At 41.5% G+C, this 21,613-nt stretch overlaps 1 protein-coding gene across 4 annotated transcripts in view; it reads left to right on the top strand.

Moving 5' to 3' along the window:
• Positions 1-21,168, top strand: part of kiaa1549la (KIAA1549-like a) — a 97,579-nt gene extending 76,411 nt beyond the window's left edge. For 2 of the 4 annotated variants that reach the window (XM_019876874.1, XM_019876871.1), the window contains 11 exons: positions 4,392-4,534; positions 9,267-9,391; positions 10,619-10,830; positions 11,812-11,944; positions 13,472-13,713; positions 13,959-14,127; positions 15,123-15,220; positions 16,832-16,977; positions 17,410-17,564; positions 17,666-17,739; positions 18,381-21,168. In XM_019876874.1, the coding sequence (XP_019732433.1) occupies positions 4,392-4,534; positions 9,267-9,391; positions 10,619-10,830; positions 11,812-11,944; positions 13,472-13,713; positions 13,959-14,127; positions 15,123-15,220; positions 16,832-16,977; positions 17,410-17,564; positions 17,666-17,698 (1,456 nt within the window). In that variant the 3' untranslated portion in view covers positions 17,699-17,739; positions 18,381-21,168. The remainder of the gene's footprint in view (positions 1-4,391; positions 4,535-9,266; positions 9,392-10,618; positions 10,831-11,811; positions 11,945-13,471; positions 13,714-13,958; positions 14,128-15,122; positions 15,221-16,831; positions 16,978-17,409; positions 17,565-17,665; positions 17,740-18,380) is intronic. The other 2 variants (XM_019876873.1, XM_019876872.1) reach the window with 2 other exon arrangements.
• The last annotated feature ends 445 nt before the right edge of the window (positions 21,169-21,613 follow it).

Genomic DNA, 21,613 nt, shown 5'->3' with positions numbered 1-21,613 from the left:
GGAACAACATCGGACATCTCAGTCCAGAAATGTGCAGTGCTGGGAACAGCAAGGATACTGCGCAGAACCCTCAAGCTTCCTGGCCTCTGGTAGAGGACCCGAGCTGAATGAGGGATGGACACCACCCGAGGGGTGAGACAAGGATTTTTTTTCTTTTTTTTTTGGGTGGGGGTGGGGGGGTTGTTTTAAATTTGACTTGTTTTAAAACCAACACCATGCACTTTAGGGTAGCGTTTGGATATTCACTCTGACGCCCACGCACTGCTCTGAGAGTGTGTGTGTTCGTAGAGGCTCCTCTGTCATTACTTTCCAAACGTAGTCCTGTGTTCTAAACCAATCAGCCGCTTGTTTCCATCTCAACTGCCTGACGCAGTGGCGTACTGTGTCCCCAGTTAGAGCACGCAACAGCACATTTCATCAACGCTCTGAATTTCTGAATGGTTGGAGTGAAGCGGTGCATGCTCAGAGTATATTTCCAAATGCGTACTTGAGTTTGTCGTACCCAAAAATCGCGTTCCCTCATCATGGCTAAATTCAGAAATAGGGTCCAAGCGGAATGTTTCACTCGCGAAAAGGGAACACTGTGTTGCTCTTTGCTCAAGGAAGCCACAAATGACATGCATTTTGCCTCCTTACAGAAATGCAAATTGAAAAACACGCACACAAATCAGTCTCATATTTACACACCACTAAACGAAAATGCATCGGGGTTGGATTAGTCGTGCTTTGCCCCTTGAGGACAATAAACCCATGTATATTTATAACCCTGCTTTTTGCCATGCCGGAGGGAGTGGAACAATGATGACAGTATAAAATGCTGGTATAATCAGATTTACCAAACCACATAGGGAAGACATTTTCTACCATCTATATATAGAGGCAATTACAAATCTTCAGAACGAAATGACACCACAATATCAAGATGATAGTTGCAGACTTTTTTATACAAAATAATATGTACTACATACAGGCACAGACAGACTTCAAATTAGAACAAGAAACAAAGAAGATTCAATACGCTTGTCACAATAAACAAAATATACTGCGCAGTCATTAAGGATGTAGTCAAGCTTTCTTTTTTTTTTTTTTTTTGTCTCCTGGCAGGGTATGGGAAGAGTGCTGCTACATTCGAAATCCACACAGTCACACATTTTCACAGTTTAATCACAATGGGGATTGAGAAGAGGTAGGCACTGGACCATGGTGGATTATTTCATGCACATAACAGGTTGGATTAGGAACACGAGGCCACAGACATGATCAGAATATCATGAGTTTTTTGGCGTCAACGTGACCGACATAATCACATGCATATTTCAAATGTTGAGATTGTTCAGATGCTCTAGCATTAGTTCAATGTGCTGCATCTTCACTTGTGGATTTAATGTTACCTCTTTCTGGGTCAAGTGGCGCTGCAGAGACTATGTGCAGAAACAGATCCGCTGCTCCCTAAATGCAGAACACGCACTGTGCGTAGAGCCTTGTCCTCGAAAGCCACATTTTTGCGCAAGTGGACGATTTTATTCAGATGCGCAGTGCACAATTGATGAGCATATTCGCAACCGTGAAATGCGCCACACTCACGTGGCACATAGAACACCAAATTTGCTAGAGAAAGGAGAGAGGCAGTGATTGCTGCAATGACAACAAACGATATCTTTGACATCAGAGCAATGTGCTGGGTGGCACTTACAGAGCAAAAAACGAGTTGACATGTCGTCCAAACGACACCATGGGCCCTATTTTCGTTTTTTTAGGCGTGCACATGGGTGGAGTCATTTTCCAAGACTCTCACAGATAGAAGAGGGTGTTTGCACTGTTGTGGGATGGAACGTAGCCAAGTGCCGGTTAATCGAAGCGGCTCACCTCATTCCCTTTAAAATGAGGACAATAGAGGCGCACGCAGTACTTGATGTTGCGAATGCAGAAATTGACTCGCTGGGGTTCGTGCATGATTGGCGCACGCAAAGTGCATTTATACAGATAAACTGCAAGATCTCCCCTTGTGATTGTTGTAGTCTGCCACGCATGTAACATGGACAATTGGAGACCGCCTTGCACCCCTAACTGTCCGTGTGTGCCACCTCCACCACCACTATTAAAATATGTTTTGAATGATAATAATTTGTCGATTGATTTCTACAATTTTTAGAAGGACTCTTCCCACGGTATTGTCATTTTTATGAATGAAATACAATGGCATCTGCCACACACGTCCACAGAGCCCAAAATCTGTCACCCTGTGCCTTGTTTAAATCTACTACATTACACCAGCTATGCCACACTTTACACATGATTTTAGGTAGTCTAAAATACAGTCCACATTTGTTCACCAAATTCCCAGATATGCAATGCACCTATCGGGGCGTACCGTGGTCTACCAAATTCACAGGCACGTTAAACTAGTCGCGGCCAGCAGAAAGCTAGCATTAGCATTAGCATCTCACTACGAGGCGCTCATCTCAAATCTTTGATGACTTCAAAGAGTTTCCGAATGTGTGGCAGTTGCTATCTGGACTTTTTGACATAAAAGTTTAATCGCTGCAGTAATCCCGATATTTTATTTATTAATTTATTCACGTTTTACGGTTTAGCAGTGGGTGCCACCCAGTGCTCAGATAAATTTTTATTATACTTAATGAAATTAATGATTGAATTATTAGCGCAATATTTAAATTGCCACAATATCATTGTCGTCATGTCACGATATTAAAAGCAGCACATTTGTTCATATACCCAGATTGTTTTCCATTTGGACACTTCCAGTACCTTCTTGTGGTTACGTCCTTGTGCAGTTTAATTTGAATTAGGCATGCTTTGGCCACCGACGTTTCAGAAAATAACGGTTGTCAAATGGCATGTTTTGGTATGGTCATTTTCGTACCTATGATATATTTAAAATGGGGAGAGGTGGGGTGGGAGTGGGGCCTCAAAATGGTTAGGGGCAGCTCTGTGTGGAAAGCAGCGCATACACTATATTTTCAATCAAATTTTCAATCAGATTAACACAACAGTTTTTCTTTCTCTTAGTAAAATAAATATTCAGCTGTTTAATTGTTTTTGGAGATTTACTGACAACCTTTTTTAAAGTGGTGGGACATTTAGAAACTTTACAGTCATATGATTGATGCAGTTGCTACCCTTCCTGACATTCTCCAAGAAAATTTACATGGAGCATGCGTTGTACTTTTTTTTTTTTTTTTTTTTTTTTTTACGCCTGCAGCATTTTGCCTTTGACCACATGACTTAAAATGTGACTCCACTTGTGTTGACCGATACACAAACCGCAGTGTGTGTTTGTGTGTATTTCCCAAAGTGTTAGCCTCGCCTGTGGCAATCATGTCTGATCTACAGAATATGTGCACGTCACACCACCTGTAGATGAGAGGGGCCTGTCACATTGTGTACCTATTGTAGCCTACATGGCTCAAGGCTGTGTGCTATGTGTGTGCGTGCATGTGTGTGCGTGTGTGTGTGTGTGTGTGTGTGTGTGTGTGTGTGTGTGTGTGTGTGTGTGTGTGTGTGTGTGTGTGTGTTTTGGGCATGTATTGTACACGGTTCACATGCCTGGTATCTCGGAGGCAAAAGAATATAAACAAATACAAAAGGTCTATTTTTGACTTTCCGTCTTGGTCTTCTCTATAATTCATGTACTGCCTGTACTGTGTATACTGAGGCAGTGATAGTGTGGACAGAGAGCCAGATAGACAGACAGACAGACAGGTAGATAATTATTTTTGCTCAACTATGTCATTCTAATGTGTGTATGCTGTCACACAAAGCTAAATTGTTGAAGAACTTAAACAAAAAAAAAAAACTTTGTAATCAGTTCATAAAATGAACTGATTAAATGAATGAGGCTCATTGGGACTTTCATTCAAACCAACACTCTCTCTTCTGTAGTATAAAATAATTCCCGACATTTTTTTGTTTTTGCATTGACTATAATGTGAAATAATTAAGCTTTTTATTGGTCTACCATTGGGGCTGATTAATTGTTTGCTTTTGGCTTTTCAAGAGTTCTGTGTTATTTTGTTCCAAAATGATGCCATAAAAACAATACTGCTTAAAAGGGCAATTAAAAGGCTCTAACTGTGGAACAACATGCCCAGGAAAATGTGTTAGTATTGTTCATTGTCCTTAATACAGTCTTTGCCCTCGACTTTCTTCTGTTTGGCATCAATCTGTTTAAATTACCTAAATAAAAGTGACACCTTATTAATACTAGTCCATCTAACTATAAACTATATATTTTAAATTTTAAATGGTCATCATTTATTGGATGTGCTTCCGTGATTATGTGCCCTGTTTGTGTACTGTACATGCTGAGACTCTAAAACCTTCTCCTCCCCTGCCTTCCGCAACCCTCTCTGTTACCATGGATACTACAGGCGGTTGCCAAGTGAGGATGGTTCAATGTCGAGTAACAGCTCCGGGAAGCTGAACGCCAGCAAGAGCTCCTCGGCCCGAAAGACAGCCACCGGTAGCAGCTGCAAGAATGGAAAAGAGGATCTGCACAAAAGGAGCGCCAATGGTGAGAGGAAAGGCCAAAGGGGAACGGCGGGGCAAAAGAAACAGAGGAAAAAGATGTGGAAGACTGATGAGTAAATGAAGGACAAAGACCGAAAAGAGATTAAGGAAAAAAAAAAAAAAAAAAAAAAAAAAAAGAGACAGATGGTGAGGAAGTCCTTGTCTCCAGTATTTCTGCCAACAACAGCCAGGTTGCTAATTAAAGTATGTAGTAATCAGTGGGTACACTGACCCAGCTCATGCCACACATTTGTTACACTTCATTCAACGACATCTTGCCCAAAGGACAATTCTCTTGAACTAATGAAGTGAATATGATCAAAAGACAATTGTGCATACCGTGACTCAGTCTGCTGCTGCATCATGCAGCTTGTCGGTGATGATGACGCAGTCTCACAGCAACATCAAAGGGAACATTATTACTTTATCTGCCATAATAGCATTCAATTGTCTTGTTCTATAATGCGGCCCTTTGGGGGCATAAGCCATTGCAAACTGTAGGCCAGTCCAAAGCCCAGGTAAATGCAGAGGATTTTCAGGAAAGGAATTCATCTTATAACTTTGCCAAACAATTAAATTCATTCATTCATCCAAAGATTTGCATACTGGATTGCTCGTGGCCCATGTTAATGACCACAGTCGGTGGCCGGGGGATTTTGGAAATTCAGCTACATGGTGGCTTCATTGGCAGAAACAGAAGAGAAAAGAAGAGACTCAACTTGAAAGGGGGTGCGGGGGGATTTTGAATGTTGGGACTATGTCAGGAAAGGCTACGGTGTTGGTTGATGATTTGGGGAAAGGTTGATATATTGTGTGTCCAGAAGAACAAGTGAAGAGACAGTTAAGGTTGGAAAGCTTAGGGGCAGGGTTAAAATTGTTTTACCATGGTGGAGATGGGAGGATAAATGGAGAAAGGGTCTCTTAAAGGAAGAGTTAGTTTAGAATGTCCTGAAAGTTAAACAATGTCAAATCGCGTGGTGAGGCTGAAATTTGAAACCAAGGGTGTTATGATGAACGTAGTTCGTCATAGGATGTGAACTAGAAGAGAAAGAGAAATTCCGAAAGGAGTTAGACAAAATCGTTCTGAGCATGCGAGGTGGAGGGAGACTCTAGATTAGTGCATAATGTTGGTGAAGGAAATAGGGGTGATGAAGAAGTGATGGATGCATTTGGTATCCAGGAAATTAAAATGGAGGGACAAATGGTGGTGGACTCAACCAAAAGGATAGAAAGGGCTGGAGCAAACACTTTCTTCCGGAAGAGGCTGGAACATCGGGTGACTACAAGAGTGGAGGGAGAAGCACGGAGGCGATTTAAGGAGGCAAATTAAATCTTGTGATATATGATGTTAACTGAAGGAGGTTGTTGACTGTCAGGTAGGGGTGGAGAAAAGTATAGCTCAACAGCAATGGATGCTTGTGTTCAAGGACCGGGTCTTCGTGGGCTGGAGGATCTTCTAAAAGACTAGACTGCCACAGCCACTGTGACCAGAGAGACAAGCAGTGGAGTACTTGGAACGACCTCTGGTAGGAAAGGGGAGACGAAGTATGAGGTATGGTGTGTATGCTAGTTTGTACGGAAAAGAAGGAGAGAAAGATCTTTATAGGTTGGCCAGACAGAGACATAGGGAAGGAAAGTGTGTGCAGCAGGTTATTGTGATGAAATCAAGAGATAGAAATGTCTTGACTGGTGCCAGTAGTGTCCTGGATAGACGGAGAGAATACTTAAAGGAGTTGATGAATGATGAAATGAGATAAAAGGAATTGTAGGAGAGGCAAGTGCGATGGACCAGGAAGTAACAATGATTCTCAGCGGAGAAGTTAGAAAGGCACTAAACAGGATGACAAATGAAAAAGCAGTTCCATCCCTTATTCGCCAAGTTGCCAACTTCTTAAGTTCATTTGAGGCTCGAACTCCTGCTGACAAATATTCCACACGTAGAACTCACTACAAGCTACTTGCCCACTTGATTTTATCTGTGACTGTGTCAAATAGGATAGATAGATAGATAGATAGATAGATAGATAGATAGATAGATAGATAGATAGATTGTTCATTATCATTGATTATAATAACCTTGGACTGTTCACTTCATGATGCTGTACTTTACTGGACTGTACTCTACTCCTTCAACAGATTACCAGAAAGATCTTTTGCCACCATTCCTAACTTCGATTCTATTGCATGAACATTGCTTTGATTGACTTCATCTCTGTTCGGGCTTATCTTAGTCACTGTTGTTCTTCACCTCTTATGCCTCAGCACTTTTGTTGTTCACTGTGATATGTGTGATTTATAGTGTTTGTACAAGCAAATGAATTAATATCGAGGAGAGTAGAGGATGAGTAATTGTCTCATTTTCTCACTGCTGTTCAGAGAGCCTTGGATGGTCATAAGTAGCGATAAAGTGGGGGGTATGGGGGGTAAGGAGCGAACGATATTAGCAAACAAAATGAATTGCTTCCAGAGATGAAGGGATGAATAAAGTCACAAAAACTGAACAGCGCAGATGAAGTAGGTACAACTAGAATACTGTTGCAGTGCAAGCTAATGTGCTCAATATTGTGCATCAGTGTTGGTGACTGTACTTGGGAAACACATGCAGGTAAAAAACACAAACATTTTATTAAGCAGGCTACCTTCAAGGTCTTGTTATTATTATTTTTTTTTTGTTGGGTGACATTTTCAAGACTCATTAATCACTACCCTATTAAATTTGATTGAGCACTTTCATTTTTGGGCGGCCCGGTGGTCCAGTGGTTAGCGCATCGACCTCACAGCGCAGAGGTACCGGGTTCTTTTCCGGGCTCCGGCCTTCCTGTGTGGAGTTTGCATGTTCTGCCCGGGCCTGCGTGGGTTTTTTCCGGGTACTCCAGTTTCCTCCCACATTCCAAAAGCATGCATGGCAGACTGAGTGAACACTCAAAATTGTCCCGAGGTGTGAGTGTGAGCGCGGATGGTCGTTTGTCTCCGTGTGCCCTGCGATTGGCTGGAAATCGGTTCAGGGTGTCCCCCGCCTACTGCCCGAAGATGGCTGGGATAGGCTCCAGAAGCCCCGCAACCCTTGTGAGGATAAAGCGGTTCAGAAAATGGATGGATGGATGGATGGAATTTCATATTTTTGTTTCATATTAGAAAGAAAATGCTGGCTGGGCCTGGACGGGTACAGCAATATTTTAATCTAATGGTCTGGCTCATGTTTGGCACTATTTGTCTTTCATATTTGTCCACAATTAGACTCGGAATGACTCACCATGCCGGCTCTCTATAGATAAATTAAATACCTTAAGCAGCAGTTGGTGTGTAATTCCCAATTTTAGAAAAATGTAAACATGCACTTCCTGCAACATTTAAAAGATGTTAAAAAGGGACACTGCTGGTATGAGACAGGCAGATAGAAAGAGGTCGTTTAATCGGAGGTTGAGGTTGACACATTTAGCCAGCTGCGAGTGTCCAGAAGCAAGATACGATACTAAACTTCAAATATAGTACGATGACTACGGTTTGAATGTGTTTGGTTTCAAAACTAGTAATTCACCATTTCTGCTGCTCACGTTTGCTACCTTAACCTCAGCCGTCACTGAATTAAGGTGCAAGAGGAGCCACAGCCAGGATGAATTGTGGTTGTGTGGGTTTGAGGTTGAGTTGATGGCAGACTGTTTTAGTTCTACACTGAAGCCGTCTGCCCGATGATGTCAGGCAATGAGTCATCCGAGTTTGAGTATAGCACAACGCTGTCCATCTGCTGCTGCCTGCGACAATATGCACATGTATTGTACAGTTAATGCTGAGAAGCCCATAACCTGAAAGATTTTACAACATACAAAATCGTGTAGAGTAGACTGACCACGGCCAGACACCACATCACATCTATCCATCTATTTCCAGCAGCATATCCTGTTCAGGGTTGCGGAAAGGCTGTGAACTATCCCAGCGGAGTGTAGATGCAAGGGAGACTTTATCCTAAATTGGTTGCCACTCAGTCTATCACAATCAATCACAGTGCACACAAAGAGCGACAGCTTTTCACACCCACATCGGTGACTGCTGTCATGGAGTGGGAATCAATCCCACGGTCCCTGCACATACAGTAGTACTATTATTCATGATGTGCAGTAGTCTATAGAACTATCTAAAGGAAGGTATGTTGGCATAAAAATACAAGTGTAAATAATTTAAAACAATGGACTCTTCACTGCAACACTTTGTTGGGGTATTTGAATTAAAAATGGTCAGAAGATGTGAAGGCAATTTACTGTAATAGCACTTACGAATTGTCTTGGGTGTAAAAGGTATTCAGTTTTCGTATTGTTAATATTAACTCGATATATCAAAAGTGATTACGTTTTAACATTGCACATTTGGCACATTCAAGATTTTGACATTTTGATATGTATTGTATCAAAAGCCACATTTCTGTATTTAATATCTCTCATTGATGTCAGAATCAGTTAATAACTGAACAAAGTTCATTCTATCTTTTACTAAAAGAAAAAATATATATTTTACTTCTTACTATTAATTAACTCTGAGTTTCACCGAGGTATGAGTCATTTGGCTCTTACCTCTAAGTTTGTGCATAAAGTAGACAGATTAATGATTATGCTCTGCTATAAATATTATTAAACACAGACAAATTGATGCGTAAAAAATGGTGGCAGCATTTTCTATCTTTCTGATTGTAACATCAGCGTTGCCTTAAGGGACAGCTAACCTTCATCCTTCATCCTCCACAGACCCATACGATGATCATACAGGCTCTCTACGGCTCATCACCATCAAACCCATGACAGCTCAGCCAACTTACTCCTACCCCTCATCCTCCTCCCACAGCCAAGACTCAGTGATCCTGAATGGGGAGGTAAGTCTACACTCACACGCGCGCACACACTCTCATAATCATAAACGCTTCTTCACAACAACCCTGACCTCAACGCCATGAAACCTCTTAGGGATAAACAAATAGAGATCACCGTGATCCAGGCCCTTCTCATCCAATATCGGTGAATCAGCAGAGACCCCCTTTGATATAATGTTGAACATCGTCTCACACACACATGCACATAAACCCCTCGACATGGTTTACGTGACACGTCAGTCTGCTGCCCTGACAAAACTGTAATGCCATCATGCGTCACAGCTCATAAACATTCGGGTCCAACATGGCAAATATTTAAAGCCAGCCCTTTATACTTCTTAAACCATGTCATAGCATCACGTTAAACCAGGGGTCGGGAACCAGCAGCAACTCCGCATATGGACCCGGCAAGCTGACTATAATTCCACAAGCTTTGCTATCAATCGTGAAGATACGGAAAACCATTCACATTAACGGTATTACCACTAAACAATACATTCAGAGGCATTTTGTTGAATTCACTTTTAAAATACAGTGTGTGTGTGTGTGTGTGTGTGTGTGTGTGTATATATATATATGTATGTGTGTGTGTGTGTGTGTGTGTGTATATATATATATGTATGTGTGTGTGTGTGTGTGTGTGTGTATATATATATATGTATGTGTGTGTGTGTGTGTGTGTGTGTATATATATATATGTATGTGTGTGTGTGTGTGTGTGTGTGTGTGTGTGGCTCTCACTGACATACATTTCCACATTCCAAATATTTTGCTTTCATGGCTCTCTTAGTCAAAAAGGTTCCCAACCCCTGCGTTAAACTATTTCTTCTTTCCATCTCCCGCACTGTGGCAACATCGCATCTCTTGGCCATCATGCTTTGCCCTCCTGACGAATTGAGTTGTTATTGCAGCAAATATGCGGCCTTGCACATACATCTCTTCCTGTCACATTTCTCCCCCCGGTCTGTCATCTTTCACTCTTCGGCCTCACATTCGCCATCGCTACTACACTTTTCTCCAGCAAGACAGCAATTCACATTGATGACTCCTCTCTCATTTTATTAGCATCACGCTATAGCTACATTGACATACTGTAGTTAATCTCCCCACATGATTGGAGCATATTGGTGCAAAATGTCATGTTGCCATGGGGTATGTTTTGTTTAATAAATTACAGCTTTCACCCCCTAATATTTCTGGTTTATTGAGAGTCAAACATATTCCCTGCAGGCCAATCATGGGTTGAAGCACAAGTCGGACATTGAACACTACAGGAACAAACTACGCCAGAAAGCCCGCAGGAAGGGTTACGGAGAGTTCTCCCTTTCGGAGGGTGGCAGCCACGGCTATGGTCACAGCCGGCATAGTCGGCATGACAACGGAGTCAAGGAACCAATGACTGCTGAGGAGAAGAGGGCCTCCTTTGCTGGATGTCATAAGAGGTAAGGATGAGGTTTTGTGAAGAAATATTAATAATGTGAAGTTGTGAATGTCATCATATGCATTGCGTTGCAAAGTAGCCTTACACACATCCCATACGCGCCACGCTGGCTAAAATAAACAAAAGATGGTTCAAATTTGGCTCTGCACTCTTCACTAATGATATTAATAAAGTGGTGTAAAATAGGTTATATAACAGTGGTCATGCAATGTATAGAACTATTAATAATATACCGTATATAAAAAGGATTTAAATAAAAATCTTTTAGCTTTTAAATTTTGATTTTTCTTCAAGGGGAAGTCAACCCCAAAAGTTTCTTTACAGTAATATGGTCTATGCACTTTCATTAGTCGAAACACGGCATTCTGATTAATCATCATCAAAGCTGACTAGTACTTGACTTCATTCTTTATTATGTGTAACTACATTACACATCCCGTACTTGGTGGTTTTATAGATCTGCAAGAGGATGCAAGAGTAAGAGTTGCATCTTTATGTATTGGCTGTCTGGTTATAAAGCTCCTTAATGTGGCTTATTTTTTGCTGTATAATATTCGACCCATACAAATATTTTGCTTTCACGGTTTTTTTTTTTTTTGTTTTGTTTTGTTTTTTTTTTAGGCTGATGCCAATTCTAATATTTGGCAGGAAAAAAATACAGATTGCCGAATTTCAAAAACGTTTTCTTTTTTTGCTAATTTCGACCAACTTGCTAATGTTGGAAGGGCTATAACCAATAGTATCATATTCACTTTTGAACTTTTAGAAGTACTTCCTAATTCAGTCTTGCGAACACACACTTGGTGTTGCACCCAATTTCATTGTATCTGCACCGTACAAAGAACAATAAAGCTCTCTATTCACATCTATTGCCATCGATTGTATTCTGTTGTATTCTATTCTATTCTATTTAAATGTTGGGATTTTTTTTGTCTATGAAAAATCACTTTACTCCCCCACCCCACCCCCACACATCTGTCAGGTATTCCCACCCAAGGGAGCCCACCTATTGGAGCAGGCAGTCCCTGAGCAGCCCCAGCCCCGTGGAGACAGAAATGGACCTTCTGGTTCTTCGAGAGAGAGCCAGACGAGGCATCCGCAACAACGGTTACGATGTGAGTGTGCAGCAAGCGCATGCAACGTCTTTCTATGGTACCAGGACTATGCACGTCATAGCATAAAGATTGTTGAGGCTCATGTTTTTTTAATGGCCCAATTGTATAAAAATGACGGTGACACACTTGAATTGTACCACCTTGCTAATTTAAAATGTTTGATTCCCTTACAACCCACATTTAAAGAGACTCAAATCTGACCTTTAAACCACACTGACACCGAGAGACTCATCTTCATCCAGTATGTGATATGATGAAAACCCAGGTGGTGGCAACACAGTAAATCACTGCTACTTTGCCCTCAGTGATAATCTTCTCACTGCATAGTATTTAAAACTTTAAACTATCCTTCTTTTGAACTCATTGACTCTGTGGCTCTATGAGCCGACAACCAGATATTACCAACTTTACTGATATCTGGAAAAAAAAAATGGAACCAATGAATAAAGAAAGAAAAGGTAAGTTGAGAAAGCACAGAAATGAATAAAAGATAAGGTGGCAGAAGCCGGAAAAAGGAAGACAGAGAGGAACATAAAACATTGGGGGTTGCAGGAGTGACTGAAATAGTTTTCTGCTGCCTCTTGGCTGTAGCAACAGGGCTACCTTGCTGAATGTCAATGGCTGCATATGATTTACAGCCCGTCCATGGATTCAGATGACTGACTGATAAGAGTTCCTAGACTTGGATAGGGAAAGCTAGGAAGGACTGTACAAGCAGAACAGGCCTATGTTTGTCTGTCTGTGTGTGTGTGTGTGTGTGTGTGTGTGTGTGTGTGTCTGTCTGTCTGTCTGTCTGTCTGTGTGTTTGTGTGTGTGTATCGTTGTTAATAGGCTGGGTTTTTGGCATACATTAAAAAAAATGCATTTAATGTATTTAAGTGTCATGTATAAGGGAATACTGTTTTTGTTTTTGTTTTGTTTTTTACTCGAAACCTGTTTTATTAGTTTGTTGTTTTTTTTTTTCCCCCAATTATTTTGCGGTAGACTTTCACGCCAAATCTTTCACAACAGAAGCAAAGATATCGGTCTCCCAAGTACAGTTGTTTCTCTGTTGTAACAATGTTTCCTGCCAATTAATTGTACACCATTTAAGACAGAGTGTCAAACTCACGGCCTGAGGGCCAAGTCTGGCCCGTTTTATGTGGCCCGCGAAAGCACATCAAACATGTCAACTTACATGATGCTTCCTAAAATATGGACCAAAATTTCAGTTTATAATTTTATCATGAACAACTGATAAAAATCTTTTGGTGTCAAATAACAAATACATATAAATGTTGTTATTCCTGCAAACTAGCCACTCTGTAACCACCATGAAAATGATTAAAGTTGTTTTGTGACCTTACACACATATCCTACGTACCCTGGTCGATGCGGTTTGATTGACACTAAGCAACTGGAAAACTAATCAAAGTTGTGCAATTGAATGGGCTGGTGCTTTTTAGAGGCTGATATAATGAATACAGACCATTTATCAACTATCATTGTCAAGGATACTGATCCCGCCACCCTCGTTTCACTTTGCAGGGTGAACCAGAGCCATTTGAGGAAACCAATGTTGACCATCTCATCAGCTCACTTGGCTATGGAGGTGGATCTACTGGCACAGGAAATGGTAGCCTCGGGGTGAAGGCTCACCGCGGCTCTGACTCCTCCACACTTAGCTCTCAGCCATCCATTGACGACGTCCGCACACAGATGCATATGTTGCTTGGCAACGCCTTCAGCCTGGCACCCCCGGACCATGACCCACCTTCCCCTCCTACCAAGTAAATTTGCTTTACATAATGTTTTTTTGATGCAAATCATGTTGCACATCTGAAGGTTTTTCAGTATTTTGCCAGTAAGAGAAAATATGAATGTGCCTTCAGGCTGGATTGGAACTTTTTTTTGTGTGTAAATATATGCAGAGTGTAAAAGTAGAGTATTTAAAGTTTAAGATTAACTTTCAGTATGCTGGATAGCAAGTGCAAACCCAGGAGATCATTTGTTGTATGTTTCCCTCATTTATGAGTAGGCGCCACCATCACCACCACCACGTCCACAGCGCCTATAACCCGTCGCACACCAGCCACTACAGTGATGGAGTGACGAGTGCCCCTGGGACCATGAACCATCCCTGTGGAAACAGGCAGAGAAGCCTGGGCTATGAGGATGTGCACCAGTGTAGCTTGCCAAAACCTGTGAGTACATACATTTAGTGGAATAATCAGTCCATTTTCAATATACCGCTTATCCTGTCCAGCGTGGTGGGGATGTGGAGCCTATCCCCGCTGACAATGGGGATAAGGCAGATTACAACCCAGTCTGTGCGACATGCACGGCAGGTTAATGGAACAGTCTAAATTGTCCCCATGTGTGACTGTCAGTGCGAATGGTTATTTCTCTATGTGTGCCCTGTGATTGGCTGGCAACCAGTTCAGGGTGTACCCTGCCTACTGCCCGAAATCAGCTGGAATAGGTTCCAGCGCACCCCGCAACGCTTGTGAGGATAAGCGCATCAGAAAACGGATGGATGGATGGATGGATGGTTGGATGGTTGGATGGATGGATGGATGGATGGACAACCCAGACTGGTCACCAGTTAGTCACAGGGCACATATAAGAGACAGACAACTATTTGCACTGTTACTGAGCGGGTAAGTGAATCCACCACACTTTTTGCATGGGAGTCAGGCAAGTGAAGTCCATCATCGGTAATATATTGTGATCGACTTGGTGGTCCCACTGTAAATCATTAATGTCAAGTTCACTGAATGGTAAAGTTAATGGTTTTTAGCCAGTACATTAAATTATGTACAGTATATAATCACTATAACTATTGAAGTAGATCAGGTCAGGTGGCAGGATATTTGTGTCCAAATGTGGATGTGGTCATGTGGAAAATTCCTTTTATGCTATCAGTAAGTGCATTGCCAGCAGCTGATTAAAAAGGGAGAGGCTTTACTCAGATTAAAGCAACCAATGCATCATTACCAAGGAGTACATTTGCACTACATGTGAGTAGTATGTGGTATTAATGTATAATAATATGTGGTATACTTTGGTATCTCTTGGGTTTTTGTATTGAGTCCAGATGTTCAACAAGGTATATCTTACATACATGTGATGAATAAAAGCAGAATTAATGGTATATGTCGAAAGAGTCATGAAAATAATGCTACGTTTGCATTTGCAGGGTTTCCGGTTTACACAGCTCCCCGATATGGGCATCGGGTCTCCCCCACCGCTGGTCCCCTCAAGACCAGGACCTCCGCCTGGACCTTCACTTCGACGGTATTATTTATCATGCCTGAGTGTAAAAATGGTTTCGAGCATGTCTGAGCACGGGGCGACCATTTTTAACGAGCTCCAAGATGTCTCAAAGGGATAACCCTGACACCCTGCACAGGAAACTCATTTTAGCCCCCTGTATCCGGGATCTCATTCTTTGGGTCACGACCCACACCTCGTGACGATAGGTGAGGGTCGGACCGTAGATCAACCAGTAAATCAAGCGCTTTGGCTTAGCTCCTTCTTCACCATGACAGACCGATACAAAGTCTGCATCACAGCAGACGCTGCACCGATCCACCTGTTGATCTTCCGCTCCATACTGCCCTCTCTCGTGAACAAGACCTCAAGACACTTAAACTCCTCCACTTGTGGTAAGATCCCATCCTCGTCCCCGAGAGGACACTCCAACATTTTCTGATCATCTACAAAAGGCAGAGATGCAATACTTAAGGTCACCAAACCGGACCCCCTCAACGCCTCAGCTGCACCTAGAAATTCTGTCCATAAAGTTTATGAACAGAATCAGTGACAAAGGGCAGCCTTGGCGGAGTCCAACCCTCACTGGAAATAAATCCAACTTACTGCCGACAATGTGAACCAAACTCTGAAATCAGTGGTATACACCATACTCTCGAAGCACCGCTCACAGAACTCGCCGAGGGACACGGTCAAACGACTTCTCCAAGTCCACAAATCACATGAAGACAGATTGGGCAAATTCCCATCCACCCTCGAGGACCCTCCCCAAGGTTGTAGAGCTTGTCCACTGTTCCATGGCCGTGTCAAAAACCACACTGCTCCTCCTGAATTGCTGAATCTGATACTATATTTCCAAACACACCCTCCTCTCCAGCACCGCTGAATAGACCTTACCGGGGAGGTGAGCAGTGTGATCCCTCTGGAGTAAGAACACACTCTCTGGCCCCCCTTCTTAAAAAGAAGGACCACCACCCCGGTCTGCCAATCCAGAGGCACTCTCCCCGATGACCACGCAATGTTACATATGTCACCTAGCCCTAACGCAAATACAGGCAGAAATACAACGATAGTATTATTATAGTATTATTTGACCTGATGTTCAGGGTGTACCACGCCTGTCACCCTAAATTGTGCCTGGCTCCAGTACCTCAGGAACCTTACCAAGACAAGATATCCAATTAATGGATGAATGTATTTGCATATCCTAATTTTAGACTATAGGACCACACTTCAAAGACTTGTATGTGTATTTAAGTGTATATCCAAATGCATCATTCAGGGTAATCACCCCATCACTTAAAGACTTGCGGTGAAGAAGTGGGTGCTCAAGAACGAACAGTGGAAAGAAGGTGCAGAATAATAAGCAGCAGCATTTAAAATGAATGCCAGCAGGATCAGGAAGGCAGACATGAAAGGAAATTACTAGGAAAAAAAATCTGTCAATGACCTTGTGTTGAGCATGTCTGCCTCACCTGATGAAGACAAGCTATATAGAAAATGGATGGATGGACTTGTGCTGCTTAAAACAAGCATGTCAATGGTGGGGGGCAAGACACTTAACTTACTATTTTACCTATTACTCGCCCTAACTAACCCCACCTGATACCTCACAGCAATACATCTTCTTTCCAGTTCGACTCCCGATGTTAGCCTGAAGCCTCGGGTGTCTGAGGCCTCAGATCTGCAGGACCAACAGCACAACGGCGCCCCCTACCTGCCACTATCGAGGACCACCTTCCCAGCTGTTACTGTTGATCAGTCCATCAGCACCTACTCAGGTAAGACAAGCGTTGAAAATAAAAGCAAGTATGTCAACTTTTTGAACGTGTGACCATGCTGTTACTTTGTGAAATGTATCACATTTGGAATGCAGTAATTACAATTGTCAGAAACTAGCTTTAATGGTTGGATGATTGTATGATCGGTGGAAAAAAAAAAACATGCACATGAACAAGTATACTTTCCTGTTCATCTGCTGTTGCCTATGGCATATCGTCATCTTTTTAGAGCCCCCAAAATAAGAAAATAAAATGTATTTGTTTAAATGCATAATTTGTCTTCATTCAAAGTTGCTTGAAACACGTAATTATCGAAAGGGTAGTAAAAGAATTTTAAAATGACACAGGGAAGAACATATTAGTGTTGACAGTGAATTTATGATACCCCCGCCCAAAAAAAAAAAAAAAACAATCCATGTTTCTATGTCACAGGAAACCCAATAACAGCAGTGTATGCCATATCAGCTAACCATCCAGGCTACTCAGACTACTTCGTCATGTCACCACCATCTTCGTACCGTAGTCCATCCTGGATGTCCTACCCTCCTGAGCCAGAAGATCTTCCACGGCAGTGGAATGACCCGCCTGTGAGACACACATTTTGCTTGATTATGTGTTCTGGTACATGATACTGGACACGATCCACTGTGAGACCAGTGAATGAAGTAATTCTTCTACCTCTTCCCAGCAGAGCTCACGACACCTCGAAACCATCTGCTGAAGGCCCACCACCATCCCCAAGCGGAAGCAATCAGTAGCTCTGTGAGTATGATCACATTTACCACTGCCAAGTTTCCTGAGTGAAACATTGAATGTGTGTTAGTTCAGTGTAATTTATTTAAATGCTCAAGTACATCATGACATTTCTGATGGAACCATGTACTCATATTGAGTGTCTGTCTGGTTGACAATGTAAGGAATGTCACAGTTAGGGTTTTTAGCCGCCGATACCGATCATCCATGAGTGGAATGGGCCAAAACAAAAAGATCTTTTGGATTGACTTAACTCAAAAACGTACATCTGTTGCACATGAGTAAAATGTAAACCGATGTAATTTTTTCATGTTTTCCTCAAAAATAAACAAATGCTAAGTGTCAATTTAATACATTTTAATAATGTTCAATCAACCTCACAACTCCAAGCTAACTTGTTCTGTTGATTTGCATAACATTCAGATTAAATATGATACAACAAAAACAATGAAGAAAATAATCACGCAGACCGTTCTCACGAAAATGTACTTGTAGTATATTGGGCAAACATTAATATAGTTGGAGAAGGCATAAGCTCGTGTTGTGCAACTTTTCTGCATTACTGTCCTCCAAAATCCGATTATGTCCTGAGAATAATGTTGATTGAAAACACATAAGCCTGACTAATATTGTCACTGTCTGGGTCGCAGGTGTCTGTTTGGGTGGAAAGATGCTCGCCCTCTCTCTCTCTCTCTCTCTCTTTCTCTCTTTCTCTCTCTCTCTCTCTCTCTCTCTCTCTCTCTCTCTCTCTTTTTCTGGATCCTGTCTCAATTTGTTCTTCACCATTGGACCGCCGTCCTCCCACAGACTTTGTCCCTTTATCCATCTGCCCAGCTCTGCTCGCTGGACCTACAGCCCCGAGGCCTTTGTCATCAAGCCTTTGCTAAAACTGATCCGCTCCATCAGTCCCCTCACCTGGTCACAGATCTGCAGCCATATTTCTCTGCTCCCTGAGCCCCTGACCTCACCAGACCCACCGTGGGGCACTTCTGAAATAGCCTGGCTGCTGTGTGGTGAACATTGTACAGTAAAAGTCCCTCACATTACTATATGGAGCGTGAATGGAGTGAAGCAGTGCCTCTCACAACAGACGTATAGTGTGACCCTTCATTGGTCACATGGTAACCGTCACATGGCCAGCACGACACAGCACAATCTGCTCCATCGTCAGTCCGGTTGTGGACCAGGCAAGACCAGAAATGTAATCGGTTATTGACTTGACCCACGCTCATCTGGACCATCCTGGACTTGACCCTGAAGTCCACCACACAGCCAGGAGAGCCAGGCTGGAATAAAACTGTTTCTTTCTTTCTTTCTTTCTTTCTTTTTTATTGAGTCCAAATGTCTTTGTGAAACTTCTGCCGCTGGTTATTGTGTGTTTTAAACTTAAGTGAGAGAAATCAAAAGAAAAATAGAAAAAAAACCCATTGTCTTGATTGTCTCGATTTTGGGTTTTAGATATGTGCTTTTGTCTTTACATTTGTGCATTGGTTATTGTATTAATGCGAGTGTTTACTCACTCACTGTATTTCAAGGCAAAAAAAAAAATCTTTAAAACAGAACAACGGCAGCTTTGTGGTCCACATTTCTGTACGAAAAGATTCATTCTTTTTTATTTCTCTGAGTGAACAATGAAAACATGAATTACACACAAAGCCCTGTTTGTCATTTGCTTTTGAAGATTTGTCTGTTAACAACCAAATTCGAATCTCACTCTGAGAGTTGTTTAACTACTGCGACGACAGGTGTTCTAGAAAACATTCGCCATGTGCGTCAGCTTTGAAGTGAAGACCTACCACCGTTATATCAAACCACAAGTATTTTGGGGAGGAAAAAAAAATCCATTGACTTAAAAGATGTCTACTTTGTAAGGATTTTTGCTTATTTTGGTCTGAAAAAGGAGACCGGTTGGCTGGATATTTAGTCACTGCACTAAGTTGTACCGCTGTTCAGGTCACCTTCTGGTACTGGAGAAGCTGTACATGTACCATTTTAATGTAGTGTATATAGCAGAGGATTTATTGAGGAAATTTATGCAATGTTGGAGGCATTCTTTTCTTGGCATTGTTTGAATGAGTCGTTCACCACATTTATGATGGATTTCTTTTTTTTTAATGAAACTCCTTGACTTTGTGAAGGATGGACACATTTCAACATCTCGTCATATTGTTTACTTCAACATGATTACCTTAGAGACCACATGATATATTACATCATGAAAAAATGATGGTCCACAAGGAGTTGAGTTCTGACCGGCATACAGCAGAATAGGCTTGTAAAGTCTCTCCTCTCAAAGCTATTATAGCCATACAAGTCAACATATTACAATCATTTGTACAAGAATGTCACAGTCAAAATACTGACTCTTATTGTCTCTGTGGAGAACGAAATCCTGAGGACTCTGTACTGCAAAGAGCTCCTAATCAGCCAGATGGTCGCCAAAGGAGATAATAGCCATACTTTCTTCGCAAAGTGGAAATAAAATAGCCAGTATATACAATGCTTTGTCATCAAATACCAAAAGACCACTAAAAGAGAGTACACCATATAGCGGTTGACAAGGCAAGGGAGAGGAATGTCCACTACAGGTAAATAGTAAAAAAAAAAAAAAAAAAAAAAAGAGAGCAACCTATTAAATAGTTTAAAATGAAATTAGCACTTTTTGAAAAGTCTGGCAAAACCAATGCAAAAATGCTATTGTATAGCATTCCGTTTCTAAAGTAAATTGTATTATGTACAGGTAGTCACATAGAGTAAATACACAACCATAGCATTGGTTATCTTAAATCGTGAGTCATAATATGAACATTAAATATACAAATACACATACAATATACAAATTTTACAATGCAAATATTGCACAACACACAAACACATATATATCCTTAATCATATTAAACTATTTTCCCATCCAAAGCTAACAGTAACAACAAAATGCCTATGCATGGTATTTACAGCTGAAGTTGTTTCTTGGAGCGTTGTGAGTGAGCTTATAATATTTCAAAGTATCAAGGAAAATGTCAAACTAAACTAAAACGCAAAGACAAATAAGTCTAGGAATATTTGCAATCAATCGCGCTATTACAAGATGATGAGCAACCATTGTCACGTCATTCTTCATTTAATTTATTCAAGAAGGTGTGTAAGTGGTGTTTACACATTTAGTCATTGTAGGAAGGACAATTGATGCAGTGCTAATGATGAGTTGATGTGCAATGTATGTGCTTTACACTGGTTGTGGCGAGATGCGTTTATTTAGGACGGACTGGGATGAACAGAATATTTTTCACACGTTTTTTGGGGGGGGGTTCATATATTTTTGCTCTGACGTCATGGCGTCACTCTGGTTGTTGATGTCACAGTGACATAGAATGCTGTTGGATGTAGTAATGCAGAAAAGTTTTGGTGAATTCAAACAATAAAGAAGAATTACATTTCTTTGGAGTTTTTCTTTTCATTTTGTTTTTCACAGTCGATCTTGGAGGACCACTAGAGGGAAGCATTCGCAAATAGAAAGGACTTCAGCTCCCCCTCGCATCGCCTTTTCCTTTTCCGTTGTCAGCTTCAAAGAGTGAACTACTGTCATTCAAAGGTGCAGTCGTGTACTGTCCTGATTAAATTTCAAATAATCCATGAACAAAACACAGAAACATGCCCTTGCTTTGTAAATTATCGCTGTCCTGAGACAAAATAAGAAGTAGCTAAATTGAAAGTGATTGATAAATAAATATGTAAAATACCAAATAGTTGTTGCACACCCCTTAAATCATTCATGTCTTGATGACCAGCTTGCATCCCAAATGTAATTGATAAAATAAGTTTCAAATCAAGCTTTTTTTTCTCCTCTATTTGGGGGAGCTAGGGTGATTTTGTCGATGTCTGC

Source organism: Hippocampus comes, unplaced genomic scaffold (genome assembly GCF_001891065.2).
Source record: "Hippocampus comes isolate QL1 unplaced genomic scaffold, H_comes_QL1_v1.1 scaffold110, whole genome shotgun sequence".
In the NCBI taxonomy this organism is placed as follows: domain Eukaryota; kingdom Metazoa; phylum Chordata; class Actinopteri; order Syngnathiformes; family Syngnathidae; genus Hippocampus; species Hippocampus comes.
Note: the sequence above shows the minus strand (reverse complement) of the source record. Positions and strands in the feature narration are given on the sequence as shown.